The sequence below is a fragment of the Seriola dumerili genome, unplaced genomic scaffold (genome assembly GCF_002260705.1).
Source record: "Seriola dumerili isolate Sdu_G_001 unplaced genomic scaffold, Sdu_1.0 BDQW01000044.1, whole genome shotgun sequence".
Taxonomy (NCBI): Eukaryota; Metazoa; Chordata; class Actinopteri; order Carangiformes; family Carangidae; genus Seriola; species Seriola dumerili.
The window spans coordinates 6,285,953-6,312,347 of NW_019174299.1; the positions used below are offsets into that span (position 1 = coordinate 6,285,953).

A 26,395-nucleotide genomic window follows, 5' to 3' on the forward strand; every position below is an offset into this window, starting at 1 on the left:
CAGGAGCCATTGAGCAAATTTACAAAACCATAAATCAAAAGCAAGAACATGAGGTTTCTTCACCTATCAAACCCACGTCAGAATACAGACAGGAAACACTGTTCGTCCTAGTGGTGCAAATCAAAAACAGAGAGAATCAGTGGAAATGTAATATTGGACTACAGTATAAAGGTCGCGCACACACACACACACACACACACACACACACACACACACACACATGTGCCACTCACACAACACATCACATGCTCACATTCACCCACATAACACACACACACACACACACACACACACACACACACACACACACACACACACACACTACTGCACGCTGTTCACATTACAAATACAGTGGAACAGTTCTGTTTCATCATCACACTGCCTGAACTGAGTTTCTCTCATTTGGCTCATTAACAAAATCCACATCTATCACGCGTGTCGCCTCCGCACTTCCTGTAATGTCATGAATCACCTCCTTAACTCCGGTCCCCACCAGCAGGGGGCGCCAGACACCACCAGAATCAAGCGTGGTTCTTTGAAAACTGAGGACTGTGTTTGGATACAAGTCAGGAGAGTGAACCTGGATCAGATGGGTTGAAAATGTCATCTTTGTTAAAAAAAAAAAAAAAAAAGAAAGAAAGAAACAGAAAAAAAGACCTTTTTCTTCGTGACCAAGTAACAAGCTCAGACTACTGATTAAGGTTGGGTATCGAAACGAACACTTTTTGGTACAGAAAGTTGGCGTTGAACGTCTCGTCAGACACCAGTTGATTCCTGATTTAAATCAAATTTTGCCAGTTTGAAACCATTTTACATTGGCAAAGCTGCATGTTTAAAAACACGAGACCTTTGGCTTCTTTTGTTAAATGAAAAAAAAAGGTTTTGTAGCTAAACAGTCATATTTCTCAAAAGCATGGGGAAAAAAAGTACAATTTTGGTATTGGTACTGCAACTCAAGTATGATATGGAAAGAGCTGATTTTTAGCACCTCGTATCCTCAGTGTTCAAATCACCAGCTGAAATGTTTGAGTCTCCAGGTTTTGATATGGAATGTGACTTTCTTCAAGTGATACAAAAGACTGCTATCAAATTTCTCAAATGCTCATGAATGTGCCCAGTTTAACACCAAGAGTAAAAAGTTCAAAAATCCCTCCCTCACTGTCAAGTTTTTTTTTTTTTTTGTTTTTTTTTGTTTTTTTTTTAGACTGAAGTTGTACAAAACAGCTTTTAAAGTAGCTTTTGTTCATCATGGAGACGCTGAAAAACCTGTTCTCCTCCACATTAGAAAACAGTAAACAATTCATGGTCAATATTTTTTCGTAAACTTTTCGGCTGTCGCTGCAGCTTCAGCGGGCAGTTGAGGGAGTCGGTGTGCAAAGCGCCTTTGCTCAGGGGAGGAGAACGGGGGCCACCCGCTGTGGTCACGAGTCGAGGAGGGTGTCGGCGCTGGGAGCCTTGTAGAGGTATTTCCAGATGGCGTAGTAGTGCACGGCTGCAGCCAGCGCCACGAACACGTGCCAGATGGCGTGGGCGAAGGGGATGACGCCGTCGCTCTTGAAGAAGAACACGCCGAGGCAGTAGATGAGTCCTCCGCAGGCCAGCTCCTGAAGCCCCTCAGTGTTGCTCTGCAGGATACAAGAGGAACAAGGGAAATACAGGAGATGTTACATAAAGTAAATCTCCAGCTATCTACTTAAATAAAATCTACTGAGTCTGACTGTGGATTGGTCACATAGTAAATATTAAGTATAAAACACCAGCATGCACACAGGAAAAGATTAAAACGAAGAAAAAAAGACGGTGCAGAGTGAGTCTGTTTGAACAAGGGCTGAGCGAGGGCTGAGCGAGGGCTGAGCGAGGGCTGAGCGAGGGCTAAGCGAGGGCTAAGCGAGGGCTGCGTTCACACAATGTCCCCCCCATGTCTTTTTATTGAATATTTTCGGTGCACAAAAATACAAATACAAACGAAGCATTGCATCCGATCAAAAATCAAGTGCCCCCCCAACCCGTCCACCCAGCCAACAACCCACCAGACCTACGCCACTGAATTAAACTTTGTCATTCCTGACGATTACCAAAGGGAAGCAACATAAATATTACATTATATTCTCTGCTTCCATTTTTTCCCACAAACTTCAAAAATGGCTGGCAAGTTACAAAGAATTTTAGAGGGAATGTTTGCTTGTGCTTTAAAATGTAACCGACGTGAAACATTTAGAAATAACATTTAGTTTCTCTGATTCACTGCTTTGTAATTGCTAATGCCACGCCCTGTCTCCCGACAGCAACTGACAAATCCTGCATATTACACCTTTAAATAAAACCTCTCACTTTACAGTGAGCCGAGAGAAAAACAACAACTTTGAGGACCACTGCTTTTTTTGTGTCAGTGAGAAGAGGAAGTATCAGACACTCACACACCTCCACCCTGCTGCAGCAGCCTGTTGAGCTGCTGTTTGGAAGAAGTGACATGTCACATGTCAACAAACTGAATGTGACTTTAAATAAAATTACCATTGACGTCACAACTGATGCTGGGAAAAATCCCATCGTCAAATAGAAGGCCAGCTCGACAAGTTTATACCTGTGAAGACAGAAACACACACACACGTCATGTTCACCGACTGTGTTTAAGTGTAACCAGAGTAGCACCAAATGATCTAAAAATGAGGGACTTCATTACTGGAGCTAATTCTAAACATTATTTGGAGGCAGGACAGCGATAATCTTGGAGGTGAATTGAAGTTTTGACATTAACATTTGTGCTCAACTTCTGCCAATTAAGGCTAGTTCATAAAGGTTTGTTTTAATGATGCTTGTTTGACAGGTATTTTTGTCCTGATTTGTTAGTAATCGATTAGTCACGCAGCACTGAAAAAAGCTTTTGATTTAAAAAACATAGGTGGTTTAAGACTTTCAGCAGAAAACTTGCAGAGAAAATTATTGTAATGATGTCCTTCATGTGGCAGCAGTCAAGGCATTTAAGTGACTAAGCACAAACACAGACACAACTTGCCAAACCTGCCTTAAAGCTTCCTCAATTCCACATAATGAAAGCAGATCCGTTTATCACCAAACAGTAAACAGAGCGACCGGTAGGAGTAAAATTAACAAAGTTAAACCACATTTTCACCTGATGCATGAGTCTGATGGCAGCAGGGTTCTTCAGACGTTTGAAAAAAATGACTCTAAGTAATTTGTATAACAATATGGACTTTGTGTATTGTTTTTTTTTGTTTGTTTTTTCCTTCATTGTATTCCTTTTGTTGTTTAAGTGATTTCATTTTCTTGGTGATTTTATTTTTAATATGGATTAATCTGTCAATTATTCTCTCAATTAATCAATCAAGTAACTAATATGTAACTTTTCCTCATTAAAATGTCTAAAAACAATTACACCTATGTTATACATTTTGTTGAGTTGTGAACTTACATTATTCCAAATGTTTCCAGCAATTTTCAAACCTACAGAAACCTGTTAACGGTTTAATATCCCCTTTGCACATGCATCAGTGTCATGGTTGTCTGTCAGAAAATTGACTTTTTCCCCAATTTTTAAACACATCTTTACGATACTCTTTTTAGATCTTGGTTGTTTTTAACTATGTATTTTAACCAGATAAAGAATTTCTCATACGAAGTCATCGGACAAAGCTAAGCAAACTTTAGCCGCCGCTGAGCTCTCAGCCCCTCTTAGACATCCTGTGTCCAACAAACACAAATTTTTAACATGAAACTGCTTATTTCAGTGGAGGAGGAGGAGGAGGAGGAGGAGGAGACCTATGGTTAATTCCAGTAGCAACAAAACGGCCTGAATGACTGACACTTAACTTATCCTAAGCAGGAGAAGCTGACTGTAACGATGGTAAATACAACAATTTCCATGATCCTACGCTACTTCACAACATCACCAAACTCACTGTCTTTTGTTATTGTATTGACTGAGAGACTCCTGGTAGTTACAATCACAAACTTTCTATAACTTCACAAAAAGGGTATGATCCAAAATTTTATATTCCTAATTTCTGATACAAACACAACCACTGGGTGATCCGACTGTGACATGAACTCACTTTTCATGATAGTTGAAGACGTAGATGGTTCCAGCAGCAGCCATGAGCCATACAAACCAGCGCATGTGTGCTGCTAGAGGGCCCAGTTCACGCAGGTTTAACCTGAGCAGAGACAAAGACAATGACACACGTTATGTCTCCATGTGTGTCAAGACACAAACTCCTCTGAGTCTATACTGAGCTCCTGTCTGATACTCACCAAGGTGTGTAGGAGGCAGCAATGAAGAAATAGATGACCACTCTGTCGCACATGTGGAAACACTGTTCCACAGACCTGAAACCAACAACAAGCAGGTGAAGAGGTAAGTTCTTTGTTTCTCGATGCCTCTGATGTACAAAACAGAGACATTATTTGCATGTTCATGTAGGGCAAAAAAAACCCTCTGGCTCTCAGGAAGTCATGTTTCCACAGAAGAGCTGAGTAGTTCACAATAAAGCAAGAAATAAAAATTGGACCATGAACAGAAACAACAACCTCAACAAGGCTTACAGCAAAGATGACTGAGAATCTGAGGTGGCATTTGCCAAGTTGCTTCAACTTCTTGTTTTTGGTCCAGAGCAACACGACATGAATGTAAATAACCTGTATTTACTAAAGTGATTAAGGTACGTGACACTGGCAGTGTTAACTGGACATGTGATCGGACACACCTGATCAACATTTCTCTGCAGCAAAGTGTGAGGGATGTATCACCACTGACTGAATTAAATAGTTAAGATTTTAACTTTAAAATAAAGGAATGACACATCAATGCTCATTCAGGACAAAATCATCCTCAAACTAAGTTAAAATAAATTTGCTGCATAACCATAGACTGGTTTTACATCATTATTCATTGTTGTTGACGCACAGTCTCTTTTGACTGTAAAACTGTCCATTCCAAATCTACAACAGGCCTTTACAACATTCCCACCTGTCAAAGAAGTTTTACAAGAAGTCTCAAATTAATGTAATGAGTCGACCTGTTGTACACAGTGCGCAAGAAAGACAGACAGCAAAGGTTTGATATGAAACCTGAAACCAAATAGTGGAATTCCAGGACAAAAAAAGCCACAGAGGAAGTTAAGGAATCCAAAAAGATGAACGTGTGCTCGTCAACAGTGAAGTATCAGCGCGGTATTATTGCCTGTGAAATCAGAGACCGGCTACACTGTATACTATTACTCTCACTCTAAATATTACAACAGGAATAGCTGATTGTTTGTGTCCCCGTGCTCTGTTGTCAGGTCTGTGTCCTCGTGCGTTACGTCTGTACTTGCAAGTATGTCATGTACATATGGCTTTATGACAGTTTGTGCTGGTACATGTCAGCCATGGTTTTCTGCCAGTATGCTCTTTCATCACTTTGCTTCACCTCACCTCATGTGGCTCTTCTTCCAGGTGATGATATGAAACACAGTGGAGACCAGGAAAAGGGCGCAGAGGCCCATGCCGTACACCCAGGCTGTGATCCTCTCCCAGCGGTTGTCCGACAGACGGTGCAGTAACGCCATGCCCACGACCGCCGGCACAATGAGGAGCTACAGGGTCGGCAATCAAATCACAGAAACATTCAAATAAAAAAAACATGCAACTCAGTTGATAGATATTCTAATCAACTTAAATATTTTGTGTCAGTGATGTTGAACAACTCTACATTTGAGATCAAAAGTGAAATACAAGCCACTCACTGCATGAGTGTAGCAGTTTGCAGCATGCTCATAGCAAGTGGGCTGGTAGCGGCAGTTAGCAGAGGCCCGTCTGTTCATAAACCTGAAACACACAAATTAATAAAACAAAAAACAAAAAAGTAAATATTAACTAGTTTGGCAGGTTGATTGTGCACTGTACTCAAACAAGACCTTTGTCCTGAATCGCTCCTTATCGCGGACTGGTGTAAATGTTTATTTACGGATGTAAAGTAGCTCCCAGTATTGATAACAATAAATCAAATAAACCATACAAAGTAAATGTATAGATAGATAGATAGATAGATAGATAGATAGATAGATAGATAGATAGATAGATAGATAGGGCAGCCAAGGCACACCATACAAAGGAACAAAACAAACAAATAAAATAACAAAATACAGAATAAACTAAGAACTTTAACGTGATATTGAACTTACTACTACTACTACTGAGGACTAAAAGTATATTATATAACTTTGCCTAAGCTAATTAGCCTTGCACAGGTTCATGTGCACAGACAATTATAAAGGCATTGCCCTTATTTATATTTCACAAAATATAGGTTCATATACTGCATATATTACTGGTTAACATAACATTTAGAGCTGAAAATAACATTATCAGCCACTCTGTTTCTTGTTGATTTAGTCTAAAATCACAAAATGTCCAAAAGCAAAAGATATTCAATTTGCAACAATAAATAAACAGAGAAAAGCAACAATTTTCACATCTGAGAGGCTGACACCAGAGAATTACATTTTTTGTAATGGGCTTGTATGATAATTCGCTGGTCTTTCAACCCTAATACAACTATATTTACCATTTTCTGTTCCAGAGTTGATACAATAAATCCAAAATTTAACAGTGATTTAGTTTGAATTGTCCTGTGTGCATATTATGTTAGAATGAGGTAACTAACCACAACTGATTAGCATTCATATGGTTAAATAATATCAGCAAAACATTATTCTTACAAGCTGATTATCAGGTTTTCACCCACCTCTGAAAGCTGTTCACCCTCTTCATTTCACTTCCTTATGAACCACAGGAAGCAAAAAGCAAAAAAAAAAATCAGCATACGCCAGCAAACAAAAGAGCAACAAAACGCTGGTTTACAAAGAGAGAAATAAAACAATAAAGTGTCCTGACAAACCGGACGAAAGGGAAGGCCTAGCATGGGCTAGTCAGCTAGCTACTCATAAGCTAACTTTCATTACAGCTACAAGGCACCGGCAGCATTAACACTCCCACTACAAAGGCACCATTTTAGCCTTTTTCTTAATACCATTCTGCAACAATATACTAACTCACTCCCTTTTCTCTGAGCTAGAAATATCCATGAGCACCAGAGGCAGCGAGCACTTAAACGAAAACACCCCCCCCCCCCCAGCAAGAAGTCAGCCCCGGCTTTCAATGACTAGCTGCTCCCTGCGGAGCCGCTCAACTAAAATATGATTTTTCTTTTGGAGCCCCACCGCCCAAACAGTGGTGAGATGTTGACTGACAGCGGCTTTAGCCAATGAGCAGCGAGATGGCCGGTACACTGGCCAACAAGATATTGGGTAGGTGGTGTCTTGTGAGAGGAGCGTCATAGTCACGTTCTGGAAATGAAAATGTTGGGAATGTGACTGTTTATAGGAAACGAACAAATAGACAAACAAATAAATACAAACATAGATGAATTGATTAATCAATTGATCAATTAATTAATAAACAATAATACTTCGAAACCATTTGGTCCTATTCCACTGTCCAGTTTCCTTGAACTCTTTCTCTTTTCTATGTGTTGTAGGAACTGATTTATGTTTGTTATGCTGTTCAGCGATCCTCTGTGGTCGTAGTCGCATGTTTCAAGACTTTTCCGTGCTTATTTTAAATGTTATTTCATGTGTTTATTATATCCCTTTGCAAAAACTGGCTTAGTATAAGAAAATAGATGCAATATCAAATAACAATAAACAAAGTTATCATTTTCTTACTGCAAAACATGCTGCCTTTACATATTTTGGCAGCACTTTCTAAGGCACCCTTTATAAAGAGTTTATAAGAAGTAACAACTGTCTTTAATAACATAATTTTATTACTGCCTTATAGAACAAATACAAGACATTAATAAGTCCTTTAAATAAAAAAAATTCACCTCCATCACAAAACTTGCATTGTCTTTGCATTTATCACAATTACTGAACAATTAATTAATCATTTTGTATTTATTACTGCAGAATTGATGGCTTATTAAAAAGCATTTGCATATGAAAGTAAAGCCTAAAATTATTGACTTAACAGATCTATAAAGCATTAATAATAATGTTTTATTAACCATTAATAAAGCCATTAGTTCGGGTCACTAATCAGACAGTGGTGTACGTCTGTCTAATCCAGAAAAGCTTATATATTTTATATATTCATACAAAAGTGGCATTGCAAGTGTATGTTGAATTAAGGTGTGTAAATTGGAAACGTATCTATAACATGAAAACTTGCCAAAGCACTAATTTTAAACTAATTCTGTATGTTCAAGTTGAATGTGTTACTTTGGCTGAATAAGCAAAAGTAAAATCTAAAAACCTGATACTCCTGCCACCTTTTGTCAGATTCTGTAAACTGACTGTCATATGTATGCGTGTTCTTTTAAACAAAACATGCTCTTGTTACGTGTTATGTAAGAGGTTCCTCTCGGATGGAGGATGTCAACAGCTTACACTTACCGTAAAGTGAAACTGGCTGAGCGTTGTAGCTCAGTTCTAATAGATTTTTTGATGTTTTCACAATTTAACTATTTGACTGATTCTGCTGAAGACATACAGAAACCACAGACAGCTTCCTGTAGCAGTTACTATGAGAAAGGAAGCATGCAATTCTGATGGTACAGCCGCACTTCTGGCAAAAATCTGACTCTGGTGTTGCAGCAAACAAAGCGACCAAGACCCAGACAATGAATTGCACACACACAGTGTCACGCTGTAACAGCTCAGTTACATAATGGAACTGTAACTTGATCAGTGACTCTTAGGTATAACAGTGTTTACATAAGACCAAAGTGCAATCCTTGTGCTTAATGAAGTTCAAGCTGTACCACTCTGTTAGTGCCATGACTTCTGCCACACACAGTGACACAGAAATGAGCTGAACCCTGAGTGTGTTTCCTCTGACAAATGTGTTTTTACTTTTATCCTGAGCACATGAAGAATATTTTTCTATCAGCAGATACAGATAACCACTTTTCTTGGATTATAAATAGTGGATTATAAAGAAAGATCAAGTATATATCTGAAATGCAAAGAGGAATGGTGTTCTATATCAAACAGAGGTATTTGGCTCTTTGTGATAAACATACTGTACCAGTAGGAGCAGAGAATGGGACTGATCCAGATGAAGAGAAAGAGCTCTTTGTTGGGGTTTTAAAAAGGACATTATCACAGACAACGGGTGTAGCCAGAGGCCATATGTCAGCAGACAGTGTCTCCTTGTTTCTGGCCTCACTCTGCTTTTTCCCCCCACGCTGCTTCACTAACACCTCTTAATGTGAGGCACACCTGAGAGCAGCAGTGTGTCACAGCGGCGTCCTGGCCGTAAAACAATCCGTGTCTGCGTCTGTGACTTGAACTGATCACCTGCTGAGTTTGGTGGTGGACCGATGCAGCTTCTCAGGTCTTTGACCTGCACTCTCACCTCACACAAGCAGCTGTGTCAGTTTACATGCAGCCTGTCACTTTATGTGACTGTGTATGTTGAGAGCAAAGATTTTACTTAAAATAGCTATTTAGGACATTGCAAGTAGCAGCAAGTCTTATAGGAAATGTTTTTTCTTATGGTAAAAAACAAAGTTAACAGCATAACTTTAATAACATCACTGTAAATTTTCTAATTTTAAATTAAGATAGAATTACCGACTCGCGGTTGTATGTCTCTGTCACAGATTACCTCCCTGTTTATCCAGTCATATAAAATATGAACTATTTGTGTGAAATTTTGTCATAATTGCTGTGTGAAGTCTTGAGTAATTGCTAAAAAGTGTTTTCTGACATCACCGCGACCCTGACCTTTGACCTTTGACCACCAAAGTCTAATCAGTTTGTCCTTGAGTCCTGGTGAAATTTTTTACTAAATTTAAAGAAATTCCCTCAAGGCGTTACGGAGATATCGCATTCACACAGCCAAAACCACGTTTTGTGAGGTCACCATGACTTTGACCTTTGACCACCAAAATTTAAGCAGTTCATTCTTGAGTCCAAGCGGACATTTGAGCCAGATTTTAAGAAGTTCCTTCAAGGCATTACTGACATATCGCATTCACAAAGCCAACACTCCTATAACCTATATCATCGTCAGAGTCATGATCGACAGTTGAGAAGAAAAATGATCAAAATTGATGCAGCACAGCAAGAGATATTGTGTTTTTTATTCCTCGCATTCTTGTTCCCTGCCAAAACCTTGCACTTACATTACCCACAATGCAACTCAATCACTCCAGTACCCTGGAGCCTCTAGCCTCACGCAGAGGTGAGGAGCAGGCTACAGAGGTCTTGTAAGCTCAACTCTCTCTCCACACCACCAGATTTTTTTCATTTTCAAACTTTGACCTTAAAAGCTGACTCAAGTGACATCTCTTTATTATTTTTTTCTACAAGAATCAAATAATGCATTTCCTGTTTCAGTGCAATCTTCCATAGGTCAGGGGCAGGTCAGAGTTCATTTTGACCTGCAAATTCATATAATTATATTTACAATGTGCCGTCACCCTTTACACTACCAGACTACAAACTGAAGCAACCCTCAAACAGACTGTTCACACCTCAGGACCGTCCTACAGGACTGAGTGTACTGTGTGCAGTTTTGCTGGATGGAAGGTTAATGTAAGGTTGCCTTTAATAGTCCATGTGCTTCCATGACATCACCTAATACCCTGCCTTGCTGCAGCCATCCTCAACCTGAGCACAGGTTTAATCAGCCAGAGTCACTGAAAACATCCGTGTAGCTGTCCAAGCATCTAATGGAAGATGTTGGTCATGATGATTTTATTTTCGTCAGTTCTCATAATCAGCGCTTTTCTGTACATATGAGGACATCACATTTGTCTAAATCTCCTGAGATTTACATTTCATGCATTTTTTTGGAGATAATATGAAGTTTGGTTGATGAAGGGATAGTTTTAGGTCAACTGTTGTAGATGTTAAGAAATTCCTCTACAGCCTCAGACCCTTTTCCTTCTCATGCCTGGTTGGAAGTTACCACACTGCCAATTTCCAGCTTGTAAATATTCACATCAGTATACAAGTTATAATGATGAACAAATCTCAGATTCTTCTGAAAGCAAAAGCATGTCCATGTCCATGGCTTAATGATATTGAAACACCTGAAAAAGCAAACAAGCCTAGCCAGAAAATTCATGCTGTACGACCGACTCTACAATGACACAACCAACTTTAATTATCCAGCGATGTAAATGAAAACTTGGTACAAAGTCTCCTGTAACCATGACCTTGTTATTCTCTACCTCTGCACCTCAGACAGTTTCCTTCCTTTGCCAGTCACCTGACCCTGCTCCTCCGTGCACACCTGTCTCTCATCCCCTCATCAAGCCCCAGCACATAAATAGGCTACCAGCCACTTCACCTCGCCCAGTTGCCAAGTTGTCATTGTTGATCATGTGCCAGGTTTCAACCATGTCCTTTCCTGTTGTTTGCCATTTGCACAGAGACCTGTCACCTGCCTCTGACCTGCTTTCCTGCATTTGACCATTTGCATTTTATTCCCACTCTTCAGATTCTCCTACTTGCCAAATGTAAGCCTGTTCACGAACAAATGGTTCCAGTAAAGTGCCTTTAATTTAGCCTGCTCTGTGGTTGCATTTGTTAGAAAATCAAATCTGAACTGTCAAAAGAAAATGTGGAAAAACAAAAACAGCAGTTAACTGTGATTTATACTGAAGAACACAATAAATATATCAATAAATCACATATAACTATACTCCAGCTTTTTTCCTGCAGTGACTTGGGTATAGCTCTTAAATTTCAGTTCAATCTGCAACTTGTAATTTTCCTCCTAACAAACATTCACAGGTTCAGACAGAATGTGTTTGTGCTTTTTTCAATTTAAAAAAAAATCATGGCTTTTCCACCCAGGAAGCATTTAAAATGATTGACCACTGATCTACTGATTTTAATAAACTCATAAATCATCTAATCTTCCTGAAAACTCAGGGGTTAGAGGTCGGACATGCTCATGTTATTCGACACAGCCTCGTTGTCACGTGATGGTCAGAAACCTGCTGATCTGGAGTCAGTGTCCTAAACTTTACCTCTCAGCTGCTCCAAGATAAACAATCATATCATGTCACATCGAGAACACACACACAGACAACCATACAATCATCCACAGATAACAGTGTGGATGGATAACTGAAGTCAATATGACAACTACCACTGGTGGCGTAGGATGGACATACTGTATAGGTGGGAATGCTTTAGAATAAAAGAGGCTTTCTGTGCACACGTGACACAGGGTTAAACTGCTTTGTAATTGGTTTACCGTTTCATGCTGGAATGTATTGCCCATAGTTTACCTCCAGAGGGGAAGGGAAGGGAAAGTAATGAACACAGAGAAAATGTCTCAATAGCAAATGAAACAGTAACTGTAAAAAAAAAAAACTGCATGGGATAGTACTTCTCTGCATAAAAAATGGCAGTAGCCTCATTCAAAAGTGGCTGCAACAGTGAAGGTGCTGCATGAATTCAGAAAATGTTTTTTCATGGCAACAATTTTAGAAAGAGTCAATAAATAATTGCAAAATTGCTCATTCTTAATTGTCTGAATTTTATATAATTGAATTTCCACATTTCTGTAAATTTAGATCAGATTATTATATATATTTATTCCTGCACAAGTCCCAGTTTTATTGCAATGTCCATCTGAAGACAAAACTAAACAGTGTCTTTAGGTCAGAAGCTTTGCTGCAGCAGTGTTTTGCCTCAACCAGGTTAATTAATCTTGCAGCTAACGAGCTGAGCCTAGCGTGCTCTATAGTTGAAAGCACACTGATGCTTGTGGCCGAGGATTACTCTGTTCATCGAAGCACAGCTGCCTTCCTGTTCTCACGTCACACCTTCAGTGTCACAGACACAAGTCTACATTTAGGTTGTGCTGTAACAAAAACATGTAGAGCCAGAACTATCTGTTTTCTGTTGTGTGTACAGCAGCAATTTTGGGCAAACACCGTTAACAAATTTTCCAAATTCACTGTTGAGAAAAAATATCACATTTAATTTAATTTTGATCACTTACAGAACGAAATATCCCTCATATTACTGGTATGGCATGCTCAAGCCCATTGCCCCTTGTCTCTTTGTGGTTGCATTGCATCTCTTTGTGCCCCTGCATGGGGCCCCATGACCTTTTGCAGCACTGGGCCTGTGTCCAATAAGCCTGTTCAGTAACACGTGGTAATACAAATAAAATATATCCTGCTGTCAGGAATATGACCGCAATCAAAAGGAGTTAAGAGCTTCCTAAAAAGACAATGCATTATATTATTATATCACATTTCTTATTAAAAAAGAAAATAGCAGGAAAAAACATTAATTCATGGAGAGAAAACATGAATGAATGATGATGATATATGACTTTTTTATTTTGTCAAGCTGTATTTGAATTATTACTTGGCAGCACAGCTCTGTTTTGAAAGATTTATCCTCCTCTAGTGTTTTTGCAAATGCGGATAATGTCATAATTTTTAAATGGTTGTTACAGCACACTTTAAAGAGAGAATTTCAGCACCTACATTAGCTGTTCAGTGGTAAAGATGCTTCTCTAACAAACAAAACAAACAAACAAACTTGTGTTTCATTTTCTTGATTAGATCTTAAAGATTAGATATGAAAAGTATTGGCATTATTTCATAAACATAATGAAAGAATCCTGGCCTCATCACATGATAAGAGTTTTAGCCAAGTCTATTTTTTTAGCTTACAATATTACAATACTCATGGCTACACAAACATATCTCTGTCTTTGAAACAGGGCTCATTCTTTAAGTTTTCACATGGTATTAAGATGAATCTGGTACATTTTTAGAGAGGAACTCCTCTGGCTGTTTAGATACTGAGAGGTGAGGTTGGGATGGAGGTCAGCTGATAAACTACAGTTAATGTCCAGTCTAGTCTGTAAAGAAACATACAACTGAAGAACCTTTTTGAGACATTTAAAAAGATGTCATTTGTCTCACTTACATAATGTATTTACCATCTCTTTGGCTAATCTTCACGTACTTCACGGTTGGCCTATTTTATGAATGAGATCCATTTACTGCACTTTTCTGAGAAGCAGGATTACACAGGCCTCCATCCTGGTTTCTGACCGTGTTGACTGTGAGACTTCTCAGAGCTACGAGATCTATTTCTGTTGAGTGTTGGCAGCACAGACTGGAGCTGTAATCAGTCTGTTGAATAATCAGGTTTCTTTATTAACCAACCAAGAACTGATTCAGTTGCCTGTATAATCGTTTCTTATCCTTGTGCATTTCCTTTGAGTTAGATGGTAGTATTACTTATCTATGTATGTGTTTCTGGAAGGCACATGGCCAAGAGTCAGAACGGATAATGGACAACTGATGAAGTGTGCAGATGGAGTCAAGGACAACAAGCTTTTTGGTATTAAAAGTTGACAGGCTAACATGAAGCTTAAGGCAAAGCTCTGATCAAAAAATAAAAACAAAGTATGTATAGACATCATTTACTTCCACGTCTAACTTAATCAGTGGTCATCGTTGTTGTCACTTGCATGGTTAGCAAGCTGAATTAGCCTGGCTAGCTAGGCTAACTAGATAAAACAACATGGTTTGGGCATATTTTCAGGGATTAACAAGAATGCATTGATTAATGCACTGTAGCACAGCTCTACTTTATGTACTGTGTAATATACTAAGCTTTTCAACTACCAAGCTTTTTTACTCAATCAGTGAAATGTTTGTTTAACTAAAATCAAAACTCTTCTATGTACTAATAATACTTTTCATGTTGGAAATTGGTGACTAAATTAAGTGCACTGAAAGTCACAGACTTTTGAAATTAAACATTTTTGGAGTGTGTTGTTGATAGAGACTTAATGCTGTCCAAATCCATTTCTCACTGTTAGCTTAACATTACTTCAGGGCTCTTATAACAAGCTAACTGTTCAGTTGGCTAAAGCAAGTAGCTACCTACTGCGCCATTTAAAAAAAAAAGAGAAATAAGAGTAAATCATAAAAAAGGAATTTTGGACTCTGATGGAAAGCCGTAAATAAAATGATTTATTTATATTTTTTCAGTGAAATATTGATATAGTGAAAATATATATTTGTATATTTTGATCTCCCTCTTGCCTCTCAACAATAGAGGACGAGCTACTTGCTGTGCCTCTATTGCCCAGCTTCCTCTGGTATGTTCACATAAGAACACTTTTGAGTAGAGGACATGGGGGTAAAGATGCAGATTCCTATGTTCATGTGAGCGTTCATGTCACCGAGACAGCTGCATGATTATAAAATACTGTGGTTTGACATTATAACACCACATCCATTAAATCTGGGTTGAATTACTTTGACCAACTAATTCTGCCTAACAGGAAGCATTCATTTTTGTTTGGTTTTCATCACTGTATCAGATATATAGGAGTCATTATTATGACTTGGATGTTGAATCTTATTTACAAATTGGAATCTGATAATTATATCAACTCCAACATGACAAGAATCACATGACATAAACCTATTCTGTAGATTAGGATAGTTTGAATTGTGATGGCAAGCTACACTAACTAGCTAATGTGTGTTAATAACATGGCTTGTGGTTATCAGCAGATTGCACTGTATTATAATACAGTACATATATATTATATATATACATATTATAGTACATATAGATATAATAGACAATATATAATGCTATATGCTGGATAGGATTAGACATCATTCGACATCTGTGACATCATTTTGCTTGATCTTCGGCTCCAATCACTGAGTTTAAACTCAACCAGCAACATTATTTTTGCCTCCTGAAGACATCTGAAAATGTTTTTCTGATTAAACGTCAACTTTTTTCTTCCAAGAGGGTGGTTCAGTGAATTATCTCTATGACTGTGTTGTGTAAATGCAAGGAAAGGCCCTTTTTTTTTCGTCAGATATGACAGGCTTTGAGGTTTCACTCTGCAAACTGCTCCAACAGGCCACCACGGACTACAACATGATGCTGCACACGAGATGAACACAATGAATGACCCATGAAGCTGTTTGGACAGAGCTGGAAGGAGCAGAAAAGCATAAGCTTAATATAACTGAAGTTGGGTATTTCCAGATGCCATTGAAAGGGTAAAAATTGAATGCATAAAAGGCAAAATTGATCATAACAACTTCATACAACAGCAGCTTAATATCAGAGGCGCTCTGTTTACTTATCAAACACTGCAATCTTGTGCTTCACTGTTGTTCACATAAAACATTGCTTGCATGTTTCCACAGACTCGATAAACCATATCTGCACTTGAGTGATATGAGAGACAAAGAAAAACCCTGCAAACGCCTTTCTTTAAGTCTCCTCATCATCTCAAAGTTGAACAACAGGTAAGAGTAAGAGGTCGTAGTTGCGCTCGTACTACGACTGGGAAGTGGAGCACTGAGTCGCTCAAAGGGTTAACACTTTCCTGCCGTGGGTGGGGTGATTAAAGACAGACATCTCAAAATAAGAATGTAGACATGACGGGTCAGGACCTTGGTCGGAGTGCTGCAACCCATCTGTCAGCCGCTTTGATGACCACATGCATACATCACACTTCCTCCAGTTATGTAAGAGGTAACCATCCGTTCAGACTGAACCAAAAGTTGAACACTAATAAAATGCATCTTTGAAATGTAAGATAATGCATCTTTGATATTGATAGAGTAGTTAAAGTAGAGATGATAAGTTTTATCTACATGTTAGAGCAGAACAAAGTCCAAAGACAACACGGACAACAAGGCACTGGTCTGTTTTCTAAAGGAAGTTAAGTTAACGCTAACTTCTCCTCTACTACACTTCTCTGTATGTTTTCCCAACCCTAACCTTAATCCTAAACCTCTCTCCCATTCTGTCTGTCAACTCAACACAACAGAAACGCCCTCTTTATTCCTTGTACTTTATCAGTTGTGACATTTGCTCTCCAGAGCAGACTGCAGGCTTTGGCTTGAGATCCTTCAGATAAAGAGGGATCTTACGCGCATACACATAGCACTTAAAGACATCACCACATGTCACCTCCCCTTACCGTCCAAGTGTGGTCCTGTGGAAGTCAAATCCTAGCATTGTCCAAGCAGCGCAAGACAAGAAAATGTAAAAAGAAATGTATGTACAAAAAAAAAAAAAAAAAGAGTCCGGTATATACAAAGGTGAGTCCTCTAAGTCTCACTCAGACCATCGTGCTCTTCTTCTCCCTGAAGTCCGAGTGCGTTGGCTCGTGGTAGGTTGTGATCATGTTGGCCGTGTCCCACCGTCCCACTGGGGCTGGAGAGCTCTGCATCACCACGAGCCTGATGGGAGACTGGGTCGGCTGCGGGTCCGGGGCGTACTCCTTAGTTGGATCTTTGCCCCGGCAGTCGTACATGATACATGATATCAGGAAGACCAGGAGCAAGATAACGTAGCTGGCAATGAGGATGCAGAGGTTCAAAGTGACAGGGTCGATCTCCTGGTAGTTTTCCAGAAAGCCCATGGTGCCTGCTTCATGCTGGGCGGCCCTGAGGCCTCGGAGAACAAGCACCTCAGAGGAAGGGAAGGTAATAGGTATCGACGGCCGACGGAGAAACACTAAACAAGCCGGGTGGCAACAGGGTTTTCTCACTCTCTATCCTCTTCAATCTGTCTCTCTACTGTCCTCCACCCTCCCTCCCTCCCTCCATCCTTTCTGCCTCCCTTCTGTCTCCCTCCTCTCTGTTTCAGATGAGCGCCGTGGATACGTGGCTTTGTGGTAAAAATACTTTAATCCTCACCACTCCTCCAACCTTGAATTTCTGCGATCAATGGATCACTTTAATAACTTAAGCTTCAGCTGTAACACAGCAACTGTGACAGATTCTGTGTTATGTCATCTGCTAGCAAGTGAACATTAATTACTGTGCGTTTGACGTATTTGAGTGCATGTCCGTGTGTGTGTGTGTGTGTGTGTGTGTGTGTGTATGTGTGGTGTAATCTTAATCTTGATTGTGAGTGGGGATTGTACGAGGAAGCCATCTGGCTAAATAGAGGCCGGACAGCAAGACAAAAAATGCTAACATGCTAACAGAAGACTTAATCAACCACACAAGAAGGTAAAAGACATTTTCTTTCCAAAATCTGTGGTTGTATTGCACATGTAATCCAAACAGATTACAGCAGCCTTTGTCCTCCGTATCTCAGACTGCTTGTTGTAGGCAGGATTATCACAATGGACGACAAACTCCTCAGATTTATAATCCCTGTTGATGCATGACAATACAAACCATGTGTGCAGGTGCACGTTGGTGTGTGTTTGTGTGTAGGTGGGCACAAAAAAAGTTGCATGTGTTTCAACAAGTAATTTCTACCTGATGCATTTATTTAAGATTATGAGACTGATGGACAGCAGAGGGCAGCAATTAGCAACAATAGCAGAGGGAGCTTAGACTCAGAAGAAGCAGAGCTGGAGGCTGAACTTTGACACAGACAAACACTTCAGGAAAGAGGGAGGTGTGTGTGTGGGTGTATTTGTGTATGTGTGCATGTGTGTGTGTGTGTGTGTGTGTGTGTGTGTGTGTGTGTGTATACATATTTTTGTGTGTATGTATACATATTTGTGTGTGTAGGGATACCCTGGATGTTGCAGTGTGCACATGTTGGAATGTGCAGATGTTGGGTTTTGCAGATGGACACTGTTGTCCTGCAGAAAGGAAGTGGAGACGTGGCTCCATATGCAAAAATTAAAAAAAAAAAATGCATGTATAGTGTATAGAGGTAGAAACAAAAAAAGCTAAGAGATTGCACAAATATATAAATGGTTTACAAAGTGCACGAATCAGTACACTATGAACATTAGTAGAAGTAATAGAAAACTGTACATATTGTACTTTTTACTGTCTCATGGAATAAAGACATCTGTCTGTGCATCTGTCATATATGTTTTTAACTCATTTTTAAGTTTCCTGAAGTTGTTTTTTTCCCCATTTATAGCTCAAACTGTGTCCTCTGTCTTTTATTTTACATTAACCCCGACATGTTTGAGATCTTTGGAAATTTTTAGTCTTAAAATTCTTTTAAAGATTCAGTTGCGTTGCTTTTAAAAGTGAGATATTTTAAATGGAAGACATCATGTCTTTTTTTTTTATACAGATGCAAGGCTCCATCAGATCAGACATATTCTGGTGTCATGTGCAACATTTTATACACATTTATAAATATAATTAACCTGATTTTTACACCATTTTGGAAACTATGGGGCCTTGACTTGAATTTAAAATGCAGTTGTTTGTATTTGTCCTCATAAAATGAGTTTGTAATGATGTATTAGCAGTGGGCCAGTGCAGTTAATTGGTTTAAAACTCATGTAGAATCACTGCAATTACAACAATCTATGCTATGTTACCAATGAAATGTATTTTTCCAGCACTTACTATGCACTTTTGTTGCACTTCTTTACCTGATCTCCGTGCACTTATTGAACAGATTTAGTGGACTTAGTGCTTACACCAAGGTGTCCTACTGCACTGAAGCTTTTGATAAAAGCATCTGTCGAATGAGTAAATGTAAATGTAATGAATGAATTATTAGTGTGTACAATATCTCCTGTTAGGGGTTTGGATAGGGATTTTTTTGCAACTTGAAAGTTGGCAATCCTTGAAAGTTGGTATCTTTACTCATTACTTCTAACTTCAGCAACTACACTGTGGAGCTGTGTGAGCAACAGGCAGCACAGTGTTTTTTTCTCTAAAAGAAAAAAGATTCATAACATAAACATGGAGAGCATTAAATCAAGCACTAATCTGCTCCAGCTTCTCCTCCAGAACAAATTCTGGCACTTGTGATGTTTCCTGCCTCCTGGTGTGTAACAGTGAGGGTGGGCAGCATATGTACACACTATATCTGCATAGTGCAGAGTGACCTCACTCCTCTCTTGATGTTCAGGCCTGTAATCCCTCTATATGTTCAGGAAACTGATGTCAGAGGCAAATGGCTTGACCCCGATCCTGCCTGACCTCCACACAGCTCCCCTGGCCTCAGGATGAGAACTGATGGAGGGGTTGGAAGGAGCGGGAGAGTGGGTGGGTGGGGGTTTTGTCAGGCTGACGAATCATCCCCCTGTGAAAAATGATGACCTCTGTGCGTCACTGATCCTGGTCCGGCTCCAGAAGTCAGCATCTGGAGGAACCAAAGTGCACTCTGCAGTATAGTGGAGGCAGCGACGACTGAATCATTTCCAGTCTGAATGTTTTCATAACACACGCCATAACGTGCTCATGATTATTGACTGATTATCATGTCACAATCAGGATATTTAAAATGGTTTAATATTATATCATATTATATTATATAAATCTGGATTAAATGTCATATAATTTTTCTCATTCACATAAAAAAACTGAAAGCTCCAGGGGACATAACTCTGTCTCAGGGATAATACACGCTTCATAAATACAATTTATGACCTAGATTAATTCTATTAAAGAGGTTGTACATGACATATCACACTGCTGGGAAATGCAGAAGGTGTAATTTTTCTATATTTTATCCTTGTGCATGCAACATGATATATCTTTAATTTCCCAAACATTGTTTCTTGGGGATTAAAAGACAGAACAGATGGGAGTTACATGACAAAATAAAGTACATAGATTTATCACTATTGGCTGCTGGGAACAATATTTTAATGCTCTCAAAATAGACCTGGGTTAGAATATTTTCTCTTTCTGACTTCTTGTTTTCAGGAGCAATTTGCTGTGAAATAAACACAAGGTTTTTTCATTTGGAGAGAAAACAAAAGGTCCTGATGTACTCAGTTAGTTAATAGTTAAACTTACTTTATAGGCTTATTCCAGTACTTCCAGACACCATTTATTCAAATTTCAATAGTTTTAAGCCAACAAAACTCATTCAAAGATGAATTATTCAGTATTTCCACCAGAATTTCAGTCCTGTCACAGATGAGGAAAATAAAGCTGATAAAAAAAAACTATACATTGAGAGAAGTTGGTTTATAACCCCAGCATTTTTATGCTCCCCCATGATGTTAAGTTGACTTTTTGACTGAGGTGATTTGTTTGGTCTAAATGAAACACAGTTGCTAAAAGACAAGAGATGTCTATGTAAAATGTTTTCCAGTACCTGAACATCATGATTTGTTGTTGACACTTAGATCTATTAAATCAACTAGATCTGAATCTTCTTGTGTTGTGTAACTTTTTACTTCTTTTTTGTTTGTGTGTATCAGTTTAGGCTGCTATACATAACATTAAAAAAGCAGGCAGGGGATGTATTTATTGTATATGTGGTGTGATGTTAATAATAATAAGAATAGCCACAAGCAGCAATTATTGGGGCCCAAGCAGCTCAGGATCATTCCAGTGCTGTATGTATGAATTGTTATTGAATTTTTGCTGAAGCAGGACTTAGGCTATCTGGGGTTTCAAACCCCAGACCTTGGTATCCCCAGAGAAGGGAAGAGGGTGCAATGTCACCCCAGTTTGGTCTATAACAATGAATGGGGTTCTGATGCTAGAACAATTTAAAAAACTTAATTTAATAAAAATTTCATTTCATTTTTTAACCTCAACACTGATCATTTGTTCTTAGTTTTGATTCAGACTTTTGACAAATACAAATCTCTTCAACCTAAGCACAATTTTTTCACATGCAGAAACTTGAATTTTTACAGGTTTACAAAGATTGATTTACAACTACAAACATTATTTGTGAACATCACTTCACAAGTTCAAATTCATTTGGACCCTAATTTGAGCCCATACAGGTATGGGGTGTAATTATATGCGTGACTCACCATTTCTTGCTGGTTGTAGGGGACCATAAGGTGTGGTACTGGCCTGAGTTGGATTATGGCATCCCTATGAAAATACATAATGATAATTGTATTAAATAAAATGGCTTCCCTTTGAAATGTTTTGAAGCATTGTAAGGACACAAAAGATTTGTTAATCATCCATTTCAACCTCATTTAGCATAAAAAAAATATGAAAATTGACTAATATAAATTTACCAGCAAAGATGACATATAATAGTAGCTACGGCAAACAACAGTTAAAGTTTGCTTACTTTAATGGGTTGTGGTTTAAGTAGTAATTAACAGTTGTACAGCACCAAGGAGGATTCACCGCCACCATCATATTTTTTTGTCATCTGCATTTTGTTGACTGAAATGGAAAATACTTTGCATTCGCTGATTGGACCCCTTATAAAAAAGAAAAAACACCAGCCCTCTTTGAGACAAAGAGAAGCCATATTTTGTGTCAGTTTGTCAGTTTCAGAAAGGACTGAGCTAAAAACAGTCAGAGGAAGAGTGGTGTCTCTGTCCTGGGAAATGTTTGTGTTGTGGTAGTGTCGGGGAATGATTAGCTCAGAGGATGTGATGGGTTTGTCTGTGTGTATACCAGGCTTCTTGGGTGGAGTCTCTCCTGCTCATCTTGGAGATATAGATCTTCCCCATGCAGCGCCAGACTCCCACTGGTGCCAGGGAGTCCGGCTGCCTCGCCGGGACCTGGAGACAGACAGCAGGGAGAGATGGGGAGGGATGTGTTGACAAATCCTGCAGGCAGGAGTCTTCGGCCATTTGTGGCTTAGAATGTTAAGAGTTCATCTCTGCTTTATATTCCTGCTCTGTCTCTCAGGCATGAAGCCCCGGCATGTTTGTTATAGTCTCCCTGTGGAGATCCTCACCCCAGTCAGACACGATCTGACCTCACCTCTGCTCTCCCACCATCAACCATCCCAGAAACAAATGAGGAGAAAGACACAAGCCAAGTTGATGTGAACTCATACAGGGATAACTCCTTTATCTTAGAGCCTGGATGACTAAATGTGGAATAAAAGAACAATAAATGACTCATGTAGTGATATGTATTATAATATAGAATATCTCCTTTTGTTCTGTTATAAAAAGTAACACCCTCACAAATTAACTTGATGAATCAAAATAAACTAAACTATGTCTTTATTCTTATTTTCTATTTACGTCCTTGCAAGGCCAACAAGTTAGTTAGTTAGTTAGTTAGTTAGTCAGCACTGTTTTTTACTTCACTATACAACATAAATAAAAAAGATGAATGACCAAACATTGAAAATACTGGCTGGTTGCTAAATGTAGTTATGATGTAGGCAACCATGTTTTGATGCAGCTTCTTGTCTGCAGCATCTCCATGAGGGTAAAAGCTCACAGAGTGGGAAGGATTTCATATCACCTGGACAGCTTTGTTCTTTGTATTTAATTCACATTTCTTGTTTAGTTTTAGTACTTGTCACAACTCCGGGATATTTGAAACTCCAGTGACAGTAACGCTATCACTGGGTTAATTTAATTAGTTTAACGATAGGTAACTAGGTTACTGATTGTTTGAACTCAGGTTTCCTCTGTAATGGAAAGAAAATGTTGAGTCACAACGACTGAAGGAAAAGTTAAGGTGACAGACGTAGAGAGAATAAAACAACACAGCTCAGTTGTCAGTTACAGTTACACAACTAAACAGCTCTGGTTACATCTGCTCAAGTCTCTTATAAGAATATTTTGCTCAGTCTGAAGTGGCCTGTCGGGCAGAGGGCAGTGAGGGGAAGGGGTGCAAGGGGTGGTGGGGGTTGATGGGGTGGGAGTGGGGGGTGGGGGGGGTGATGGGGTTAACGTGATCCTCCGTCTCCTTTGTGTCTTCAGACTGTTTGAGTTACTGCAGAGATGTTCCATGAGGTCAGCAAGGAGGTGCTGTTACACAACCAGGAGACAGCTGAGGGAAGCTCCTGCTGCGCTGCTGAAACACTGTCTGGATCTAATGGCCGAGAAGAAGTCTGTTTATTTCATGTTTCATTTCTCCAAAAAGAACACTGGTCCACAAACTAACATTAGATTAAATATCTTTAATATGTATCTAACAAATTAAGAGGGTAGAAAATAAAGCCAAAACTGATACATAAAAAAAATGTCATAATATTGAATATACAGTATCAGACTATATTTGGTCTTCCTGCCATTTATGGTCCAATGCTCCTTGGGGCCTTTTGTAAAGTGTGAATAATCCCCCTTTAAGTATTCAGTACTGACTGCTCATCTTGTGTTTGTGTGTTTTTATACAGCAGTTAACTCTTTGTGAATTAGTCGCTGCAAAATTACACACAGACATAGCAGTAAAGTATGACACGAAATCATTTCCTAGGCAAAAGCCGATGGAAAATGATTCTTAACATCATTAACTACAAGTTTTGAAATAGATTGACATCAAATACAAAATCTCTTTACAATATCTCAACATTAAAGACTATAACTGAGAGAGTGTTAATTTATAAAATACTTAAATGTGAATAAGCACCAAAATTATATGTGCCAGGAGGTGGTCAAACAATGTTTTTTATAAAATTTAAAAATGATATGAATCATTTCATAAAAAGTTTCTAGATTAATTATTAAGTTGCCATTTACAGTGTCTGGTGTACAAAGGTGAAGAAACTGGTATTAAAGGGAAGCTCAGTATCTTATTCTCCATTATGACTGTTGTTTATAATGACATAGAAAAAGTTGACTCCCAATAAGCATCAATCAGGGCAAAGACCACGAGCTTCCTACAGCTTTGCACAAAAAACTATCATGGTAAATATTGATAATGGACATAAATAAAACATCATCATCATAATAAAACCACATATTATCCACATGTTAAGCAGCTAAATTGGTTCAGTTTTCCCTCTCTGGGTCTGATTGTGACGTGTACTGAGTGGCCTCTTGCACACGAAGAAGAAGAGGACTGGAGGGAGGGAGGGAGGGAGGGAGGGAAGGAGGGTGAGGTCCCAGCCTCTCGGACAGCAGCGGGTGACGGACGGGCCGAGGATCTTGCAGATCTGATAAAGGCCCAAAGAGAGCCCTTTCCTTTTCCTGAGTGCTGGACTGTTTGTGTTAGAGCGATCGGCGTCTCTTCTTCTGGGTGTGGGAACCTGCTCCTCCCAGAGTTCATGGTTTCCTCTCGTCAAGGACCCACATGTGTGTCATTCAGCCTCAGAACTGCCTGAAGAAGGTTGTACAGGACATTAAACATATCTATTCAATGGGGTATTGTATATAGAATCAGTTTTTATTTCCCAATTTTTTGTTTTATATGTATATACACAGACGGATGACAAATTAAAGGAAAAAGCAACATAAAGTGTCTTAGTAACAGCTTCACTGCTCCTTGACTTGTTTGATTGCTTGAAGTCTCTGAACTTCACTGGAGGGATGAACTATTCTTCCAAAAGATATTCCCTCATTTGGTGTTTTGAAGTTGGTCAAACCACTCAGGATAAAGGTGATCACTCTGAATAACTTTCTATTGATTTGCAGTGACCCTTCCCTCTAAGGAGACAAATGGACCGGAACCATGTCAGCAAAATGCAAAACAGAGCCACTGGATTTCCCTCACTGTAGGGGTCAAGCATTCAGGCCCGAACCGTTCCCTTGGTCTAGGCCACACATGCACTTGCCCACTGACAATATCACTTTGTTCCACATCTCTGCAGACCAGTGCCTCTGGTTTCGGCACTGAACTCTCAGATCTGCATTCATCTTTCTAATGAAGGTTTATGCACTGCAGCCTTACTATAATACCCCTCTCTTTGTAACTGTGGATGGACCGTTGCTGCTGACTCTGATCACGTCTTGCATTGACATCCTCAGTCGCCTGAGGAAAAGCTGCTCTTCTGCTCTTCCTTACATATCGCACTGATGCACGAGCATCATGGTCATCAAATGTGCTCTGTCGACCCTATTTGCTGACGTCTTTCTCATAGATCTAAATGCAGATGTCATTTTAATCACATCTAAAACATGAACCCTCTTTCAAGCTCACTTAGATCTTTTCCTCTTATCATCTTGAAACAAAATCAGGATCATCTGGTATTTTCAGATATGCCACAGAGCATGATGGGATGTTAACTGTTTAATCGTACCATGCAGTTTATTTGTTATTTTTGTCCACCCGTTTATTCAGGGGTTTCCTGTCTATATATTTATCTATATATACTCAGCAGTGTAAAACATCTATTTATATACATTCTTATTTAGTTTTTTTCTTTATATGTATGTCATCCAACAATGATGCATACACCTCACACAGAGTGTGTTTTGGTATAAATAATTGTAGGTTATTTGGCTCTTTTTTAAAATCATTTTAAACAGCTCTTTCAGAGCCACATCAGCCCTCCCATCAATACTTTGCATTAAATGTTATTTTGTAATAGTCAAAATAGGAACAAATGACACTTCTCAATCACAGAGATATGCTAATTCTTCCTACTGGCACTTCTCACCAAGAAAACTTGTCCAATCCAATTTAAATAAATCCATGTTTGAATTCAGTCTAGATTATTATTCTGTGCAAATGACTTTGGTGAATTAGAGAACAATATATCTCGCTGATTAACGGCCTAAGTTATTCTCTGTGTCTTTTTTC

The 26,395-nt window shown here is 39.0% G+C and overlaps 1 protein-coding gene across 2 annotated transcripts; it reads right to left on the reverse strand.

Moving 5' to 3' along the window:
• Nucleotides 1-283: 283 nt before the first annotated feature.
• mmd (monocyte to macrophage differentiation associated) lies at nt 284-17,037 on the reverse strand. Of its 2 annotated transcripts, none has more exons than XM_022739539.1 (7): nt 17,020-17,037; nt 5,745-5,826; nt 5,434-5,594; nt 4,273-4,347; nt 4,074-4,175; nt 2,515-2,584; nt 284-1,625 (listed from the first exon to the last, which is right to left on the reverse strand). In XM_022739539.1, exons 2-7 carry the CDS (start codon nt 5,820-5,822, stop codon nt 1,422-1,424), a joined length of 690 nt encoding a protein of 229 aa, XP_022595260.1. In that variant the 5' UTR covers nt 5,823-5,826; nt 17,020-17,037; the 3' UTR covers nt 284-1,421. The 2 variants fall into 2 exon arrangements, with proteins under 2 accessions (XP_022595260.1, XP_022595259.1); XM_022739538.1 differs by lacking the exon at nt 17,020-17,037 and adding an exon at nt 6,746-7,106.
• Nucleotides 17,038-26,395: the final 9,358 nt, after the last annotated feature.

Bases quoted from the DNA above. Each gene is read 5' to 3' on its own strand.
- mmd (XM_022739538.1), bottom strand. From the start codon at position 6,771: ATGAAGAGGGTGAACAGCTTTCAGAG. The intron at 2,585-4,073 runs GTGAGTTCATGT...CTGTCTTCACAG, and splicing joins GTCTTCAACTATCATGAAAA to GTATAAACTTGTCGAGCTGG. The intron at 1,626-2,514 runs GTAATTTTATTT...TGTATCCTGCAG, and splicing joins CATCAGTTGTGACGTCAATG to AGCAACACTGAGGGGCTTCA.